The sequence below is a fragment of the Solenopsis invicta genome, chromosome 3 (assembly GCF_016802725.1).
Source record: "Solenopsis invicta isolate M01_SB chromosome 3, UNIL_Sinv_3.0, whole genome shotgun sequence".
NCBI lineage: Eukaryota > Metazoa > Arthropoda > Insecta > Hymenoptera > Formicidae > Solenopsis > Solenopsis invicta.
In genome coordinates, this window is record NC_052666.1 from 19,235,717 (window position 1) to 19,254,424 (window position 18,708).

At 35.2% G+C, this 18,708-nt stretch overlaps 2 protein-coding genes across 6 annotated transcripts; both read left to right on the forward strand.

Annotated features, from left to right (window-relative positions):
- The first annotated feature begins 347 nt into the window (after nucleotides 1–347).
- LOC105203584 (RNA-binding protein squid) lies at nucleotides 348–8,828 on the forward strand. Of its 2 annotated transcripts, XM_011172403.3 has the most exons (3): nucleotides 348–1,017; nucleotides 1,604–2,051; nucleotides 2,252–8,828. In XM_011172403.3, exons 1-3 carry the CDS (start codon nucleotides 628–630, stop codon nucleotides 2,284–2,286), a joined length of 873 nt encoding a protein of 290 aa, XP_011170705.1. In that variant the 5' UTR covers nucleotides 348–627; the 3' UTR covers nucleotides 2,287–8,828. The 2 variants fall into 2 exon arrangements, with proteins under 2 accessions (XP_011170705.1, XP_011170704.1); XM_011172402.3 differs by having other exon boundaries at nucleotides 349–1,017; nucleotides 1,604–8,828.
- A 695-nt stretch (nucleotides 8,829–9,523) lies between these two features.
- Nucleotides 9,524–18,282, forward strand: LOC105203583 (E3 ubiquitin-protein ligase SIAH1). Of its 4 annotated transcripts, none has more exons than XM_011172396.3 (6): nucleotides 9,524–10,452; nucleotides 11,338–11,557; nucleotides 13,365–13,719; nucleotides 13,796–14,035; nucleotides 14,110–14,302; nucleotides 14,622–18,282. In XM_011172396.3, the coding sequence occupies exons 3-6, from the start codon at nucleotides 13,491–13,493 to the stop codon at nucleotides 14,797–14,799; spliced, it is 840 nt and encodes a 279-aa protein (XP_011170698.1). In that variant the 5' UTR covers nucleotides 9,524–10,452; nucleotides 11,338–11,557; nucleotides 13,365–13,490; the 3' UTR covers nucleotides 14,800–18,282. The 4 variants fall into 4 exon arrangements, with proteins under 4 accessions (XP_011170698.1, XP_011170703.1, XP_011170702.1 ...); XM_011172401.3 differs by having other exon boundaries at nucleotides 11,481–11,557; XM_011172400.3 differs by lacking the exon at nucleotides 11,338–11,557 and having other exon boundaries at nucleotides 9,525–10,452.
- Nucleotides 18,283–18,708: the final 426 nt, after the last annotated feature.

The following is an 18,708-nucleotide window of genomic DNA, read 5'->3' on the forward strand; positions in this document are numbered from 1 at the left end:
TTTTTCTATTGAAATCCAATTAGAAAATTTTGAATTAATTACGTTCAACAAAAAAAAAGTAACTTTGTATTGTGTAAGATTTTTTTCTGCTGAACGTAGCTATTAAATTAGCCAATGGGAAACGTGAGCAATTGGGCGCCATTCGAGAATGAGTGCAAAAAGTGCAAATAATGCAACATCCGGCGCTAGTGTCGTGCAAATCAACGCTAGCTGTCACTAGCGCCGCGGTCTGTACAGCTAGTCAATTGGCTGACGAGGTAGGACGATGGCGACGCGACGAATCAGAGTGCGACGAATCAGGGTGCTTAGCAAAGTGCGAGGGCGTGACGGTACCGAACCGTCATCTCCGGTCGACGCGGATCTTTCTCCTCTCGTAAGCTATAAGCCGGCATTGTTACAGAACCCGGTCCATTATTTAAGCCCATTATTCAGCGAGGACATTGAGCTACGGATCCGTGCCACGCGTGTAAAATATCTGCTCGCAGATTGTGCTCCGATTTCGGTTTCTGAGCCGGGAGACGACGCGCCTCGACGTTGTTGGCGGTTGGCACCCGAGGGTCTAGGACACGAGCTTGATTCATCTACACTGCGCAGAGCAGCGTGCGGAGAACGCTTGAAAAGGCAGCGATGGCGGCAGCGGTAGACTTCCAGACGCAAGCGGACAGCATGCAGGAACCAGCAGGCAATCAACAGGCGCACTCGAACGAATCCCAACATCAAAACCAGGAGCATAGTCAGCATCAGCAGCATTCTTCGCAGCCGGCGCAGCAACAGGCGACCGCCGGCATTCCCGGCAAGGATGATGAGCGTAAGCTATTCATCGGCGGATTGTCCCGCAATACCACCGATAAGGAGCTCCGGGATCACTTTGGCAAATTCGGCGAGATCGAAAGCATCTCGGTGAAGGTCGATCCCCACACTGGCGTTTCGCGCGGTTTTGCCTTCATGGTATTCACCAATCCAAAAACCATCGACAAACTTCTCGCATCCGGTGAACATTACATCAATAAGCGTAAGGTGCGTGAGCGACGCCGCTAGATGGGACTTAGCCAATCGCGTGAACTTAATATATTAAGGGTCCACGTGTTGCGTCCGTATATTATAAGCTTTTAGCATGGAGCTTACTTAACGCTACTGATGCTTTCAAGCGTTTGATTAACCATTTAGATCAAAGAATTTTACTAATTAATTAATCAAAATGTTTTTAAGTATTTGTTGCGTTAAGGATTACTTTAACCAACTCCAATTAATTTTAATTGGCAATTAACTCGATTGTTCAGGTAGTACTGACGTTAATTGTTGTCAATTTAGTGTCAAATTGTTATTTAAAAAATTACATTTTGCTATAAAAATAACAAGTAACAATAGCTCTTTGCACTACAAATATTTTGTATAATTTTATGATTGGTCAATTAATGAAATTCTTTGTTCTAATTGATTATTAAAAATAATTGGAGTTGGTCGAAGTGACTTCTCTCTTCAAAGTAGATTCTAGTTTTTATAATATAATGTGAAATATACATGATACTTTTACTATATCTTTTATCTATTCTATTGTATCTGTATATTCAGATAGTTTTACAGGTAAGTTTACGTTTTATAGGTAGATCCAAAGCGAGTTAGCAAGAAACCTCAACACGGAAAAATCTTTGTGGGTGGTCTTACTCCTGAGATTACTGACGATGACATTAAGTCCTACTTCAGCCAGTATGGTACCATTGTTGAGCTACAGGCACCTTTCGACAAAGTAAAAAATCAACGTAAAGGTTTTTGCTTTATCACGTTCGATTCGAAAGAGGTCGTGTATAAGTTGTTAAAAACGCCTAAGCAGACAATTAATGGTAAGGAAGTAGACGTCAAGAAAGTGAAGGTTAATCCAGATCCAAGAAATCAGGGCTTCTGGGCACCCGGCTACGGGTACGGATACGGTGGTGGATACGGCTACATCCCCGAGTACAACGGTTATCATAGCTACGATGACATGTACGCGAACTACGATTACGCTGGTTACGATGGATACGACAATATGGGATATGGTCCCAAACCGCGAGGTAACGGTCCGGGACCGCGTCAATTTCAGAGACATCAGCCATATTGAGAGAGAGTGTGAGGGAGAGAAAGAGAGATAGAGAGAGAAAGGAAAAATGTGTGTGTGTGTGAGAGAGAGAGAGAGAAGTATGTAACTGAGAGAGATATATCTCTTGGTTATATTAAAACCTTTGATTATTACGAGTAGAACCTTTTATTATAGGTGGGACAATATTTCGTCTACCAAACCGAGACTGAATCCGGGATTTCGGGAGGGAGGGAGGGGGGGGATTGTTTTAAAAAAAGAAGCAAAACAGAATCAGAAGACAGACAGAAAAGTGATCAAGATAGCTTGGTTGAGCACAGAAAAAGCCTCGAATACCCCGAATTTAGTGCGTTATGAAAGAAGCTTGCGCAAGTAATGGTATCACAATCGATATTAACAGTAATGATTAAGAATAACAATATTAATATTTTCGTTTAACAAACGTTGGCAATTAATTCAACGAACTTGCTGAACAAGATTCCTGAAATTGGATTTGGATCAAGGGAACTAGTACGCGTTCGTTACGGCATCACTGACCCCGTGTGTACTATCTGTATATTAAAAATAAAAACTTGTATGGTTTGCTCTTTGTATCATGTTATATACCTTTTGCATTCAGGCTGTGTTTAGGAAGCGCATTGATGCTATTGACTCATTCTATTCTTGTTCTAAATATAATGAACAATAAAGATAGAATGTGATAATATGGAACGTATTGCCTGAACACAGCCATACAGTGGAAAAGGTATATAATGCATGTGCATGATGTATAGCGTGATGAGCATAAGAGAGAAGAAAGTTCAAAGGATTTAGCTAGAAAGAACAAACTGTAGACATCGATGATGTATCTAATATTAATCGTCGTATCTAAAATCGTGCTTTTTATAGTGTCGATAATTTTTTATCGTGCAAAATATATTTTTCGATGTAAAATTCCGAAAAACTTTACAATATGAGATACATACAGTAGCATGTTTTTTTCTTGCGCAGAACCAGAGGCAATTACAATGTTTGGATGTCCCATTCGATGAACTTTTTTTCTCTATTTGTACGAGCAAAGTTTGTATAATACAGTGTTGACCTTGTACGATCAATATTGTCTGACAAATACTGATAATATTTTGATCGTATATGATTAATATTGATGTAAAATATTCGAAGTATTCGGATTTCTTGATTCTCGAGTCTCTATTGCTGGTAATTTGCCGTACTCTTTATCGTCTTACCATAGGAATATTTATAACGCAGTAAGAATTATACAATTGCAAAGCTGCTTTTTATGCTTAATGCAATCATCAGAGATTGTGTCAGTAAATTTAAATTAAAATTTTTTTTAGTTAAGCAAAAAGAGTTTTGTCGCAAGTTCTGAAATATGATTTGATCTTTCCCATCTATTTGTTTATATTTGTAATTTGCTATTAACATTTGCTATTATTTGTATATCCATTGTATTGGATTATCCAAGGAGTTTGTGTGTCACATTTACAGAAAGTAATCGCTAGAAGGATACGAGTACTTGAATAAGTTTGTGATTTTTTTCGAAGTAATCTCTTTGAAGTCTTTTTGACTTTAGTACTAACTGACAGAGAAAAAGTCTACACCTGCGGCACACACATTTCGGAAAATCCAATTCTTTAGTATCTTACTTTAGTAATCATTTATACATTAAAAATTTGAGTTTCATTATATTTCTTTCTTATAGCTAGCAGTTGTATCTCAGACTACGCTTCCAATTTAATGCGTGTAATAATTCAATTTGTCAAACGCGTGCGATCTTAATTTTTGCAATCGCAATCTAGTTATATTATCGAAAATAATCTGCGAGAAAAAATACAGGCTAATCTGAATATGGTTATTGGTTGAATCCGAGAAACTTTGCGTTAGCATTATGACTACCGTTTTATAGTTATAATGCTGACGCTCCTTACAGTAGACATGATAACAAGTGTGTAACTTTAATCCTGACAATATGATCACAATATCGAGTATTGTGATCATCGAAGTCGATTTTCAAGTTGATTGATCATTGAAGTTGATTGAATCTTGATGAAGAAATACAATAAGACAGAGAGGTTCAAATTTGTTGAACTTCTTTTACGAAATTTTTCATTAATATCAGGACATAACTTAATAATAGAATCCTTTTAATGTTTTCCACAATCAATAAAAGCTATGAAATCAGTAATGTTATGTGCAATGTATTATATATACAATTGATTTCATAGTATCACTGATAAGCTACTTTTAATTTTGCAATCTACATTATTTCTCGCCAATTAGAGATACAGATTTCATTCTCAATTTAACTTCTGATATGAATTAAGGCTGATAAACTGAAATACTAATGACAAAGTATCAATGCTGCATCTTTTATTTTATTGTGTGTGGTTCTCTCTTTACGAGAAATAGAACGTCGCCGCGTTCATCTGATGGCAATACCGCGAATTGCTATATATCAAATTTTGTACATCCAATCAGAAATCATTAACTAAATTATCATATTTAAATGTTCTGGTTGCACACCAAAATATTTAAAGGAATGCTAAAGTCATGAGTTTCACCGATTGAACAACTTATACATATAAGATTTACAATAAATACATACGATTTATGAAACGTCAATACGTCAGTACATACTACAATTACTACATCAATATTGCATGCATGTACATAACCGTGCATCAATTCGTTGGCTGGTATTCATAATTGATTTTTATATAATATTTAATACTGTTTTAAGATATCAATCGTCAATCAATTATAGTCGCATTAGCATCTTAAAACATTACTTAAAACTTGAAATAAAAATCGATTATGGCTAGTATTCATAGTCGATTCTTATATTTAAAATCGTCTTCAGTACCACCTTAAGATGTTATCAATTAGAGAGCTGTATTAGCATCTTAAGACATTACTTAAGACGGTCTTGAAATAAAAATCGATTATGAATACTGACCACAGTAGTCGGACTGCTACTATGATCCAGCAAATTAATGTACGGCAATGTATACACAAATTTTCAAGCACACTAATCTTTTATATTTAAACATAATTTTAAGAACTCAACATTGTATTTTCGTGTAACTCGCATTTTGAACCATTTTTATTTTGTTCAAATACACTACAGAATTTTTGTATGAAGCAAATATTAGTACATGTTGACAGTTGTAAATGCCACATTAAGTTAAGAATAAACTGATAAAACAGATCTAAAATTCTAATTTTTTTTTTGTTTTTGACATAAAATTGATTTTGGACTACATTAATATTTATATATTAATTGTAGAAAAGGACTTTTAAATCTGTAAAGGCAATTAGGAAAAAGTGTGCTGGAAAAAATCGTGTTCTGTCAGTAAAACAAGACTTTAGAATCCTCTTAATTGTGATAGTCAGAAAATCTGTTTATTTTCATCAAAATTTGCTTAACTAAATATATCTTGTTAATTCAACCATGATTATTTTTTTGTGTATATAACTTAAAATTATTTACATATTTAAATAATGAGAATGGCTACCGAACATTATTTAGTTAAAAATAAGATAAATTACAAGTAAATGTATCGTAGGTAAGATAAAGATGATTTCATTTTAATTTATCTAGATAAAAGATTCGCATAAAGATTGTAAAAATTATTATTCAGCACTAAGATTCTAAGATCCGTTAAAACCGACATTTCCTTTTGAATTCTATGTTTGACATTGTTGAACAGTTCTTTTACTAATGATAATATACATTATAATAATCTAGATAAAGATAAGATGAAGCTATTTCTTTATCTAGATAATTCTATATAGATAACGCTAATACTGTGAATGTGTAATATACTTTAGGGTTATATGAACATATTCATTCAATGGCGTTGCAGCTCAGTATGAGCTTTAGACTATTTAGGCCTGTTCTTGTTAGCTGAATTGACTGCACTAATTCGAAAACATCTTTTTCTCTTTACGTTAAGCGAAAAAAGATAAAATAGTGCAGCCAGTTCAGCTAAAAAGAACAGATCTTGTGCCTCTAAATCTAAGGCTGTTGCGTTCATGACAAATTAGCTTTATTAGGTGGAGATGTCAGCTCCACATTAATATGAATACATTGATTATATTAAATAAAAATAATTGTAAATTTGAATAATAAGTGGAAATTAGAACAATTGAAAATTGGAACAATTAGATTAGACAATAACTGATTTAACATTAAGTAAAATACATGAAATAGGCATGTGACGCTCATAAACGAAAACGTGGATGAGCTAGCATGTGAAGGGCTACTTCTCTCACTCTGCGCATACGCGTACTGCCGAATTTTTTTTTAGCCACACTACATTCAAATTCAAAAATTTGATCAAGCCGCTCAAGTCGCTTATCTGTCTCCATGTACTGGTATTCTAAAACTTTTTAACTTGACTGTACGACAAAGAAAGATGATTCTCTGGATTTATCCTCCCACTTGGCACGCTTTCTGGCTGCCAGTGCTTATTCCAGTATTATTAGAGTTCAGTAATTTTACTTAAGTAATGAAATATCGCTTTATTCGAATTCGCGCTTCAGATTTTTCAAATCCGTTTAAATTACAAAACAATTAGAATATATAATATAGATATGAATCCAACCAAATAATGAATAGCATATTTTGTATTTCAATCAATTGTGGCACTGGCATTTCTAATATTCTTGTCTATAATATGTCAGTTTATCAGCGCTGAAAAACATTTTTACTATTTGTAAGAATTTGAGATACATATATACAGTAAATGAAAATGAATTGAAATGTATTCATTTCGACATCAATATCGTGAGCTAATCGAGTTCACGTTTTGACAATCACGCGCGAGTTTCCATAAGACAGTCTTTTATACTACTTTGTCGGTACTCTTTATCTTCGAAGGATACTATATAAAACCACTTTACTGAGATAACATAAAATTCATTTATGCACCAGTAACCGTTTGGATTAGCCCATTTTTTCTGTCATGAATTTCTATTAATTTAGGATTCTGCTTAGAAATCTAGCTGATATCCTTCTGAGAGAGGCAAAGAAAGAGGTCTAGCTTAGAGGATAAAAGGATGGATTGTGAACGATAATTGTGGAAAACGCGTCTTTTGAGACTGGATAAAGTGACAATTACATTCATAGTATACTCACGAGTCATAATGATTGCAAAAGAAAGTATCACATCATTTGAAAGAAATCGTCATTAATTTCGGAGCGCGTTTGAAGCGCCTTTTTTCAAAGCTTTATGGTCAAAAGCGTAAATTAACTAAAATATTTGATCTTCTTCTCCATCACGTTCATGTTCTCTTCACAATCACAAGCTCTCGCTTTATTGAAAGAGGAAAAAAAGGAATAGTTAATATTCAAGGATCAAAATCTATTTCTTTCTTTCTTGTGCTTAACTCATGATAGAAATGTTGCCGAATAACATGTAAAATGTAATTTAGTCTCATAAGAGTAGTAATCTAATGATAACTTATAGTTACTATCGAGATTGGATTATACATATATCGTATGTATGCGTGCATAAGTGCATTCATGCACAGCATGCGTGCACGTGTGCCCACACGTACGTGTGTGTTTGTAATAGATACGAAACACGCGGAAACGCGAAAAATTAATCTTTAGAAAATAAAAAAAAAATTAAAAAATTATATAATTAAAATATGACGTCCTGGGTATACACGTGAAGTGCACGCGCGAGCGACGAATCCAACCGAAAACTTCCTGTCGACGAAATAACACATCTAGTAGTAACGTGAAAAACGGCGCATCTTTGCGATATAACCATAGTTTACACATGTATTTAACGCAGCATCGTGTCATATTATCGATATCCTAAATGTATCATAAAAATGTATATCGCCATAGTTAATTGCCTGGCAGTTTGTCTCTAATAACGTAAGATGGATAAAACCTATCTTGAAACAAAGTTCTATTATTTGCGTGTCGTCTGTGTACGGTCTGCGTGTCTCGGTCTGTATGAAAAATAAAAGAAAATAGGATAAGCGCTAGACATACGTGAAGATAATTGATGAGATGAGAGTGTAAAATGTAGATAAAGGCTTCCCTAACTGATCCAGGCGACCAGAACGTTTAAGGCACGAGGCGACCGGGGATGACAAGCGAATTTAATGTTTCTTTCACATTTCTATCGAGCAGCGAGTTCCTGTTCGCCGTGCAAAGACTGTTCTTCATATCGTGAAAAGACTGTTAACACAAGTGATGATACAGGCACTAGAAAACCTTGACAATTAATAGAACTTGCGGTTTCGAACACGAAAATTGAAAGGATTAACCGATTAACATAATTGTAAAGAATGTAGATAAGACGCAATGGGACTACATTTAGATACATCGAAATTATATTGTAACAATGCCGAAGAAGCTACATTCAAAAAAAAAAAAAAGGTTTTTTCTCAGACGTCGCAAAGGCATCAACGGCTTGGCTCAACTTATCATCGTTATAAAAGTTTAACAGATTTCTCATGAGTAGGCGTTCACTCGAGAAGATCGAGGAGTCAAGCTAATGTCTTTGAAATTAAATCTGTATACCGTGTATACTATATTTGCTGCGTGCGGAAATATATATTGAAAACGACGAAGACAAGGGGTAGAGTAGAGAGAATGAAAGAGAGAGTAAAATTAAAGGGAAACGAGACAGATATTTTGTTACTATTAATTACTATTCGCCTGTTTCACCCATGACACAGTGTATATTTTAATTATAGCAAAAAAAAAGAATAAAAATGCCGATCATTTCAATTGTTCCCTTGTGGCATTTATAATACAATATATAATTTACAATATATATAATACTAACTATATTACAATATACATATAATACTAAAAAAAAAAAAGTATAATTCTTTGTTTTCTGTGTTAAATTTTACACTCATTTTTTTGAAGAAGATTGAAAATTTTGAAGAGATTATGTTTTACATGTAAGATATATTTGATACATATCTATAAGATATATGCAGTCTGTCTTCTTACATATTAAATTTTAATTTTCTTTGTTATATACGTCCAGTTTTAATCTTCTGTCATATATTTTCAATCTTAATCTTTATATTTTATATGTTCAACTTTAATCTTCTGTTATATTTCATCCTAATCTTTATTTCAGATTTTGTTCAATCTTAATCTTCTATTATATATGTTCACTTTTAATTTTCTGTGTCATATCTAATCTTAATCTTTATCTCACGAATTTTCTATCATTTTTTAAAGATCTATTTCATTAATTTTCAATCTCAAGCTTATATTTTATATGTTCAGTTTTAATCTTCTGTGTTATATTCAATTCTAATCTTCTATCAAATTTTCAGTCTTAATCTTTATTTCATACGTTTATTTTAATATTCTGTGTTACATCCAATCTTAATCTTCCATCTCCTATGTTTTTTTTATTTTTGATTTTTTGTTGCACAATCAATCTTAAATATAATTTCATTGTGTCTTGCTTGGCGAATAAAATATGTACAAATCAAGCGCGATACGCTCTTCGTGCCGATGCTCTAATGCTTTAGTTTTCAACTTTGTTGTCTGGCGAGCGCGTAACGCGTGAGGGACGACATTAACAGTCCCCTCGACAGATGCCGCGCAATTCCCGCGATGCCCTCGGCATCGCTTGGCACGGCGGTTTCCGATATCCCGCAATATCCCGGTAGTTGCACGAGCGGCGCTGACCCATTGGCGTGTATGTAACAGCTGTGGGGCTGATTGAACTCGTCGCGGCATTTTCGGAGTGATTCTTTTCGCACGGGAAGTCGGGAACCGAGTGACCGGAAGTGGAGGATCGTTGCGGACAAGCGAGCGACAGAGGAAAAAAAAGGGAGTGGGAGAGAGAAAGGAAGCGTGTTCCTGAGCGCGGCGCTATGCCTCACCCAGAATCGGCACGGGTGCTGTCGCGATCGGTCACGCCGCTCCGACGATCGCGGGGATTCGCGATGTAGCCCCCTCCCGCTCCTCGCAACACCCGCCTGCTCCCGTTGCTCCTCCTGCTTCTTATCCCGACGAAAACACTCTCTCCTCGCGTCATCGTCCCAACACCCTGGTCACATCGATGCGTCGTCACGCAACGTCGACGGGTACTCGGGCAACAACGCTCACGGATCTTGGTCGCCGCGTCGAGTCACCTGCGACTACGCGTTCATCGTCATCTTCCTCATCACCATCATCATCATCATCATCATTATCATCATCATCGTCATCATCGTCGTTAATAACGTCGCTGCCTCCTACAAGAAGTGCCTTCCATCGACTCCCGCCGTTCGGCCGTGCGGCGAGCTTCCCGATCGTTTCACCTGCCTCAGCGGTGTACGCGACGACGGCGGTCTTTACCGATACGCACCTTTGTCCGATCTCATCCTGCCTGTGCGCCTCGGTAAGTGGTTGGTGCGTACCGAAGGGGTATCCGTAGGATAGCGAGAAGGGAGAAAAAAAAGCGGCTTCGGGGATAAGAGAGCAGATAGTAACTCATCGTGCCTCGGTCGAGAATGATCTCCACAATAATAATCCATCCCGGGTTCAACTTGCTGAGGTTGAGTTTCGGATCGGCGAATGAACTATGTTGTTCGCCCACATCAAGGGCCGAATCTGTAACTCGAGAAAATTTAAAATTGCACGATCACCACCGTTGTTCCTTCTAAGAATCTCAAAAGCTGATACTAAACTGCTATTTCAAAATCTTAAAAGACATATGATTTCTCTGCTTTTAACATACTTATATCTCCAGATAGCACAGAGAGTTCAAAAAGAATTCAGGCTCATGTCATCAATTGAGAATTCATTTTCAGACACAAAAAAGCTTTTAAGAATTCTTTTTGTATCTTAAAATAAACTCTGAATTAATGACATAAGCCTGAATTCTTTTTTTAAAATTCTTTTTGCTATCTGGCTCTATTTCTATCAGAGAAGAGTAACTTTAATTTTGATTTAACTTTAACTTTTTATTTTTCTTTAATTCTAGAATCTGATAAAAAGTTAAATCAAGAATCAAAATTGGTGTCTACAATGGTAGAAATGAATCAGTAATCGGTGCTGAAAAACCAAGAAAGGATGAGATTATTATTGAAATTATTTTAGCAATTTATTTTCCTAAGGTGAAAGATAAAATTTGTAGTCATTGGTGAATCGAAGATTGGAGCAACGGCGAGCATCGTCACATCGCGTGTACTTTTCCTTGGAGATCGCAATAACGGGCTGCTAATCGCCTACGCGATCGGAAAGTTTCCGCTCGCAGGCGGCAAATTCCGTTTTTTTTTTACAGCGCGTACAGTGAAAAAAATGCGTGTATCACCGATCGCGCGACTTGGCATTGCATAACGCGTCGTGACTGTCATCGATTGTTTGGACCCTAGATACACGTGATTGTTGGACTCGCGTATGTAAAAAGTGACAGTATGCTTATAGTCAGTTACAGTCACCGGAACTTACGTGGATACAGTATTTTTATCGAACGAAGATGTCAAACAAACCTCATTGAAACTGTACGTATAATCCCCAATTGAAATTGATTACTGCAATAAAACAGCGAAACCGCCAAAGATTTAAATTGGAATTTGGCAATTTTTTTTTCTTTTTCCAAAAGAGACACGCGATAATCTTTAAAAACTATATAGCCTAAAAAGTATAAGGAACGATCTAAATGTCACATGCAACAATCTAAATCATTAGGCGATTCGTATATTTACATGCATAATTATCAAATCGTATATAACATTAAATTATATATAACACAATGATACTGTATTGTTAGTAAAATACTAATATTACTAAATATATGCTACTAGTAATAGTAGCTTATAAATGATACATTTAAGATAAAGATATTACAATTAGCCCTTGTATGCTCGCTAAATCAAATTCATTAGATTTAAACTATTTTTACAGAATTTATACAAAAGCTTTTCATATAGAAAAATTCTAGGCCATTCTTTCAAGTGGACTTATTTTCTAAGACCTACAATAGATGAGTAGCTTTTTTTTTTTTTTTTTTTTTTACTGAAAAAAGGTCAATAATTTCATATGTAATTTTATGTACATTTTTTAGTTCTTCTAAGGGATAGGAGGATTGTACAGATGTTTGTTAGCATCTGTTTCTATTTCACATTGGAAAGTACATTGCATGTCTCTTAGCCTATCAGTTTTATAGCATCAATATTATTAACTTGAGTATCAATTTAATATTGTGATACTACTATTCTGATTCAATTCAAGAACTGCGTTTCAAAACAGAAAGTATAACGATGTGCAATTTGAAGAATTAGAAAATGTATATAAAGTCACATATGAAATATTATTTGAGCACTAAGATTTTCTAGACCTCGCTGGTTTTTTCTCGATTTTAATTGTATTATACATTTCACAGTCTTACATATGAATGAATTCTTTATCGTTTTTTCTCTAAACTATAAATTGTAACGTTTTTTTCGCGTGTTTGATTCTTTTTTTTAAGTCATAATGTAAAATATATAAATTAACTCGGTTTAATTTTTATCTTCTGATTCTTAGATAGAACTAGAAAAAAATATTAAGCAAGTTAAACCAATTAAGATTACATTGGCCTAAGTGAGGCCACTAGCTGGTTTATTCTGTAACTTAAAAGTTTCGTTATCGTTATAACGTCGTTACACCTTTTTAACGTCTATTATATGTATACAATGACGTTATAACGATAACGAAACTATCGGTAAGGAATTACAAAATAGACCTGCACAGATCTCAACTATAAAGTTTAAAGTTTAGAACAAATCAGCTTGGAGCAAAAGGCTTGCTATACCTATCGTAGATCGAGGCCAGCCGTTATTAAGGTGAAAATATAAGTAGCACGCGATTAGATGGAGTTTATTAAACTCTAGCTAATTTAAAAGTTCATGTCATAATAATGTAAAATTTTTTTAATATTTGAAGGTTTTCAAACCAATTGTGCAGATAAAATTGATATGGCTTGTAATCATAGTTTACAACTTTTTTTTTATTGCAATAATAGAATGATAAAAATGAGATTAGGAAAATATTAAAAAATATGTAACTTTTTATGTCTCGCCTTAGTAACACGTTAATGTTTTATTTGTCAACAGACATTTTTATTGTTTAATTATTAAGATTTAAAAATCTAAAAGTATCTGGGAGAAAGTTTGCAGTAAATACATTTGTTCTATGAGAAAGAAGACAAAGATATAGATAGCCGGTAGATAAAGAGAGAGAAGACACGTGCAATTTCGTTTCTAACCACGCAAGTACGAGAGGGTTAAATGAGATATCGAAAATATATGAATATTTGCAATTTTGCAGGGAAGTGAATCAGCTGGAAACTAGCTTGCATCAGAAATGCATTGCTGAGACAGTTCGAGAAACGAAGGGACACGGTCGTTCGTGTAGTCAGAGTGACGATCCACGGTACCTAACCTGAAAGACAAAATGTCTCAACTAAACATCAACACGGGCAAGCGAGGGAGAGGGGTCGCAAGCACCTCTGCGTCGACCGTATCCGCCCTGAGCAGCTCCACCGATTTGGCCAGCCTCTTCGAGTGTCCTGTTTGCTTCGACTACGTGCTTCCACCTATCCTGCAATGTCAGAGCGGACATCTAGTCTGTACAAATTGCAGACCCAAACTCTCCTGCTGCCCCACATGCAGGGGTCCTTTGGGTATGTAAGATTTTCTTAAAACATTTCCTTCTCTTTGTTATCGAGATTACATCTAACGAGAATTTGGCTAATGCAGGTAACATTCGTAACTTGGCTATGGAAAAGGTAGCCAGTAATGTCATGTTTCCCTGCAAATACTCCACCAGTGGCTGCGCAGTTTCACTAGTGCACACGGAGAAAGCAGATCACGAGGATGCATGCGAGTTCCGTCCATACAGTTGTCCCTGCCCAGGTGCGTCCTGCAAGTGGCAGGGATCACTGGAACAAGTGATGCCACATCTTATTATGAGTCACAAAAGTATTACGACATTACAAGGTACTAAATCTTTGCTTTTTGATTGTGATTGTAGTTAAATCTTTATACATTGTCCTTTGTGCAATTTTCTCTAGGTGAGGACATTGTTTTTTTGGCAACTGACATTAATCTCCCTGGAGCCGTCGACTGGGTCATGATGCAATCTTGTTTTGGCCACCACTTCATGTTGGTGCTCGAGAAGCAGGAAAAGTACGATGGACATCAACAGTTCTTTGCAATTGTACAATTAATTGGCTCCAGAAAGCAAGCGGAGAATTTTGCCTACAGGTAATTATATACAGTCATGTCGTTTATCTGAAAGTACTATTTAAAAAAAAAATTCAAGCAAATAGTACTCTACCTCTGTCTGCAACCACATTTTTATTCCCTCTGTTTGTGATCTGTACAAGTTCAGAGTTCCTTTTTAATGCATTATCAAATAGGATTTTAAAATATTAAGACCTTTACTTAATAAAAATTGAAATTTGAGCAGTGGAATTTTTGAGAGTGGAATTTTACTTTGCAAGAAAACCTAGATTGCAGATAGAGTTAATAATATTTTATCTCTGACAAACATCTTTCATTTTAATTGAATTGTGTTCAACAGACTGGAACTAAATGGGCATAGAAGACGTCTTACGTGGGAAGCTATGCCACGTTCTATTCACGAGGGTGTATCGTCTGCAATTTTAAATTCTGACTGCCTTGTATTTGACACCTCTATCGCGCAGCTGTTTGCTGATAATGGAAATTTAGGAATTAACGTTACAATTTCTATGGCCTGAGGAAAACCAGAAAAAGCGGTATAAAGAGGAAAAATGACACAACTACCCGGACATATCGAGCAGTCCTCGGGATCGTGAGGTGCGGTAAAGTACTCAAATGGGACTGCCCGTTATGAGCAGAGAACAGTTCTTTTTACGTTACCAGATGGATATTAGCAATATGGAGACATTAGGGAATGTTGTTTTGAGTATGTTGACGATATGTAGCATTTGGATGCTCAGTATATGATTGCCGTTGAAAAGCTTTTAAAGTTGTATTCGGCTGTGATATTGATATATATCACAAAGTTAAATGTAACATCTTTTCGGTTTATCATATGCTATGACTTTGGAGCTTTGATGCTGAGCATGATATCGAATTCCGAGAAAAAGAAAGTACCTGATATCCGCGCTATTGTCACATTACTCTTACTCATTTCACATCAAACTTTTCATTCATATCTTTCTGAGGTACAATGCATTATTGGATGATAACGGACATCGTTTTTGTCTGTATTTTAACGATTTTTGTGGACTTCTATGGCAAACGCGAACATTACGAGGCGAGTTTTATAAGTTTACTATGAATCTCGTCATGTAATTGTCAAGTACACGGTGCACTTTTCCGCCGATGTGTATTTTTGTATTGCTTATTTTAGTCCGTGAAATTTACTTTCTCTCGATCTTTGACAACTATTCATTCTTTGTATTTTTTTATTTTAAAGATCCGATATGTATGTATTTTTGTATATAACACGATGAATCCGGCTTTCGTAACTGTTGCAAACGCAGCCGCAATTGTTTCGTTATTCCACTTTACGATTATCGTGTTTTTTTTTGCAATTTTTATATGCAAATAACAGTGAAAGGCAGATCAGTTTTTCACCTAGTCTGAATGTTGGAGCAAAATGTTAATATTTTTACAACAGTTGTATCAATATGAGTTGCATTTCCGAAATGTACTGATATACACTGATAGTATTGAATATCTATACTATACTTAAGCATATGCGAGTTATAGATTTATAAGATTGTGTTGGTGCATTTCGGGACGCGCTCATTGTGTGGAGCAATGTTCAATTGCAGCAAAGTTCCTGTAAGCAAGATAAAAAGGAAGTTAAAAGTGTATGACTGAAGCAATGATATTAAAATAATAATATAAATTAAAAGAAATTATTTTATTCAAATATTAATTTAACGTTACGTTACGTTTACTTTTCTGAAGCAGTGGGGAAAGAAAGAAAAAATTTGTATTACGTTTAATGTCTATTAAATTGATTCTTTTAACGAATATTTTTTTGTATTTTTGAAAGAGCTGTTCTAGATAATAATCATTCTTGCAGTATTTTTCCACAGTTATAGAGGTTTTTTTTTATTTTTATAATTTACTTTTATTCTTGAAATATGCTTCTCTGATTCTTCCTTTTCTATTATTTCATACAACATTGTAAATTTTGAAGAAAGTTTTGGAAATGAGCTGTTTAACGAAAATAGAGCATTGAATCGACTTGCATTGAAAAAGTCATTCAATAAGTCGAACTAACAATGGAAGAGAAGAGTTTCGAGAGATGACAGGGAGGACATTGTTTTCTTTGGAGGAACAATTTAGACTGAAATGTAATTTATACGAGATGAATAGGCTAAGTCTATAACAATCAATTATATATTTTTCATAGATTCGCGGAAACTTGCACGAATATCATTGTATTTGTACCATAATTTTCTTCAAATACGGATGGCTGATCATTCTCTTTACGTTATCATCTTCAGTTCTTTCCGAGTTGCTAAGTAATTTGTACGTATTGTTGAAACTTTGTTGCCGAAAGCTGCTGATGATGTTGGATCAATATCGCAATAAATCATCAGCAATCACTTGGGAATTATTTATCGATTTAATGCTCTGTAACACAATTGTGAGGAAGACGAAGATGTTCACGAGGTATAGGCGAAAGCACTGTTATACTGTAAATAAGACGCGAAAAAACTTATTATGTGATATAATTAGTATTAGTAATGTACATCACACGACATGCTGACATTCACGATGTTGGAAATAAATTCGAAGGGAACCAAGTACACACACGGTGCACGCGCGCACCGTAAATATGATTTAGCGTGTATTATCAAGCTTGTAACGAATTATATTTATACACGCCTATCAGGCGGACATTTAATTTTAGTGGACTCACGTTGAGCAACGAGCGTTCTTGGCGATTACCGGAAAAAAATCAGGAGAGAGAGAGAGAGAGAGAGAGAAGAAAGAGGAAGACGGGCTCCTGAGTATGACGTTGATCGTTACATCCCGTATGGAGAGACTGTAGAGAGAATTTCTTCCCGACTTATTAGTGTGAAGCGTAATTCGACGAATCTCGATCGAGATTGCGGGAATCAGTACGCTCGTCCTGAGATCACGATACGATCCGCACGCGCGGAAATTCTGCATGGAATTGTCGTGCGACATAGGGGAGGATTACAGATATACGCTGGATGTGATTTTTCTCTCTGTAAACCACGGCACTGAGCAGTGTTCTAATAATTTGTTTCAAGGAGATTCATCACATTGTTAAGTATCCTGTATATACGATAAGATAAACGAGATATTGCATAACTCTTATCCTTTAACTAAGTAGTAATTTATTCTCTAGCATTTGTGAGAGCTCCCCATTGCCGTTTTATTGAACCCTGATCTCAGGGAAACTGTATCTTACGTTCGATTGACGAGTAAATTCATTGTTTCGTTCGAGGATGATTATATGTAATATGTAATATCCCCAAAAAGAAAAGAAGCTAAATAATTAGTTGCGTTATTAGTTGAATGAGGAATAAATGAGCTGGTGAGAATATGTAACATGTTGAAGGCTCTGGAAGCTCGCTATCGTACGATAATAATGCCGGATTGACAATCTCATCGTCATTTCGTTTCTGCGTAAACTTAAAGACGCTTTATGTTAGATCTATGTTACAGTACATGACTTCCCTCTTTTACATTGAGATTGAAATTATTACGTTTGACATTAGAGTACCTCGAAATTAATCTATGTGTACGCGGCGGGCAGTTTTACGTTTGAAGGATTTTTCTCCCGACACACTTTTACATACAAACACACACAAATACACTCTCGGAACCATCTCCGCTGATCTTAACGATTTCTAGTTATTCGCGTTTCAGTTGCCACCTGCGAGGAATGCAACTGAACGTACACTTGACGAATGGTGACATATCCCGGATAAATCGAGAATATTTTTTCTTTGTTTGACGACACAATTTGCGAAGTCACGAATGAGAGTCGTTGTGAGCGGCAAGTCCACGACGGGATCTTTGTACTCTACGAGATGTCTAGCGGAGATGCCGGCGGTGCTCGTGCATTCGCAGACTAGTATAATTGTCGACAGAATATAGCTTTATTTAAATATAATGTATATACTTATATATGCATATTTATAGAATCTACAAAATGTTCAAATCATGTATAAAGAGCATTAATAAATTTTTTTTTATAGATACTTTCCTATTGACACCATTTTTTTTATCTCACAAATATAGAAGTATGAAAAATTGAGAATTTATGTAATTTAGTTGTTAAGTTGCTTGATTGTTACAATTAACATTAATTAACTTGTCATTAATTAACATTAACTTGAAATTTCAAATTATTAGAAATATTAAAAGATTAAATAACAAGATTTAGCGATTTTGACTTAATAAATAAAAATAACGTCAAGAAAATAGAAAACGGATAATTTATTAATTTTGCTCTACAATGTGACTTTGAAAATTTCATAATGTTTAATCTATTCAGTAATTGTTGCTTTTAAGTATTTCATAATTCTTAATCAAACTTTTTATAATATTGAATTAAAATTAATTTATAAAATTTATAAAATTAATATAAAGTTTTATAACTTCATACTCCATAAAATTTATTGATT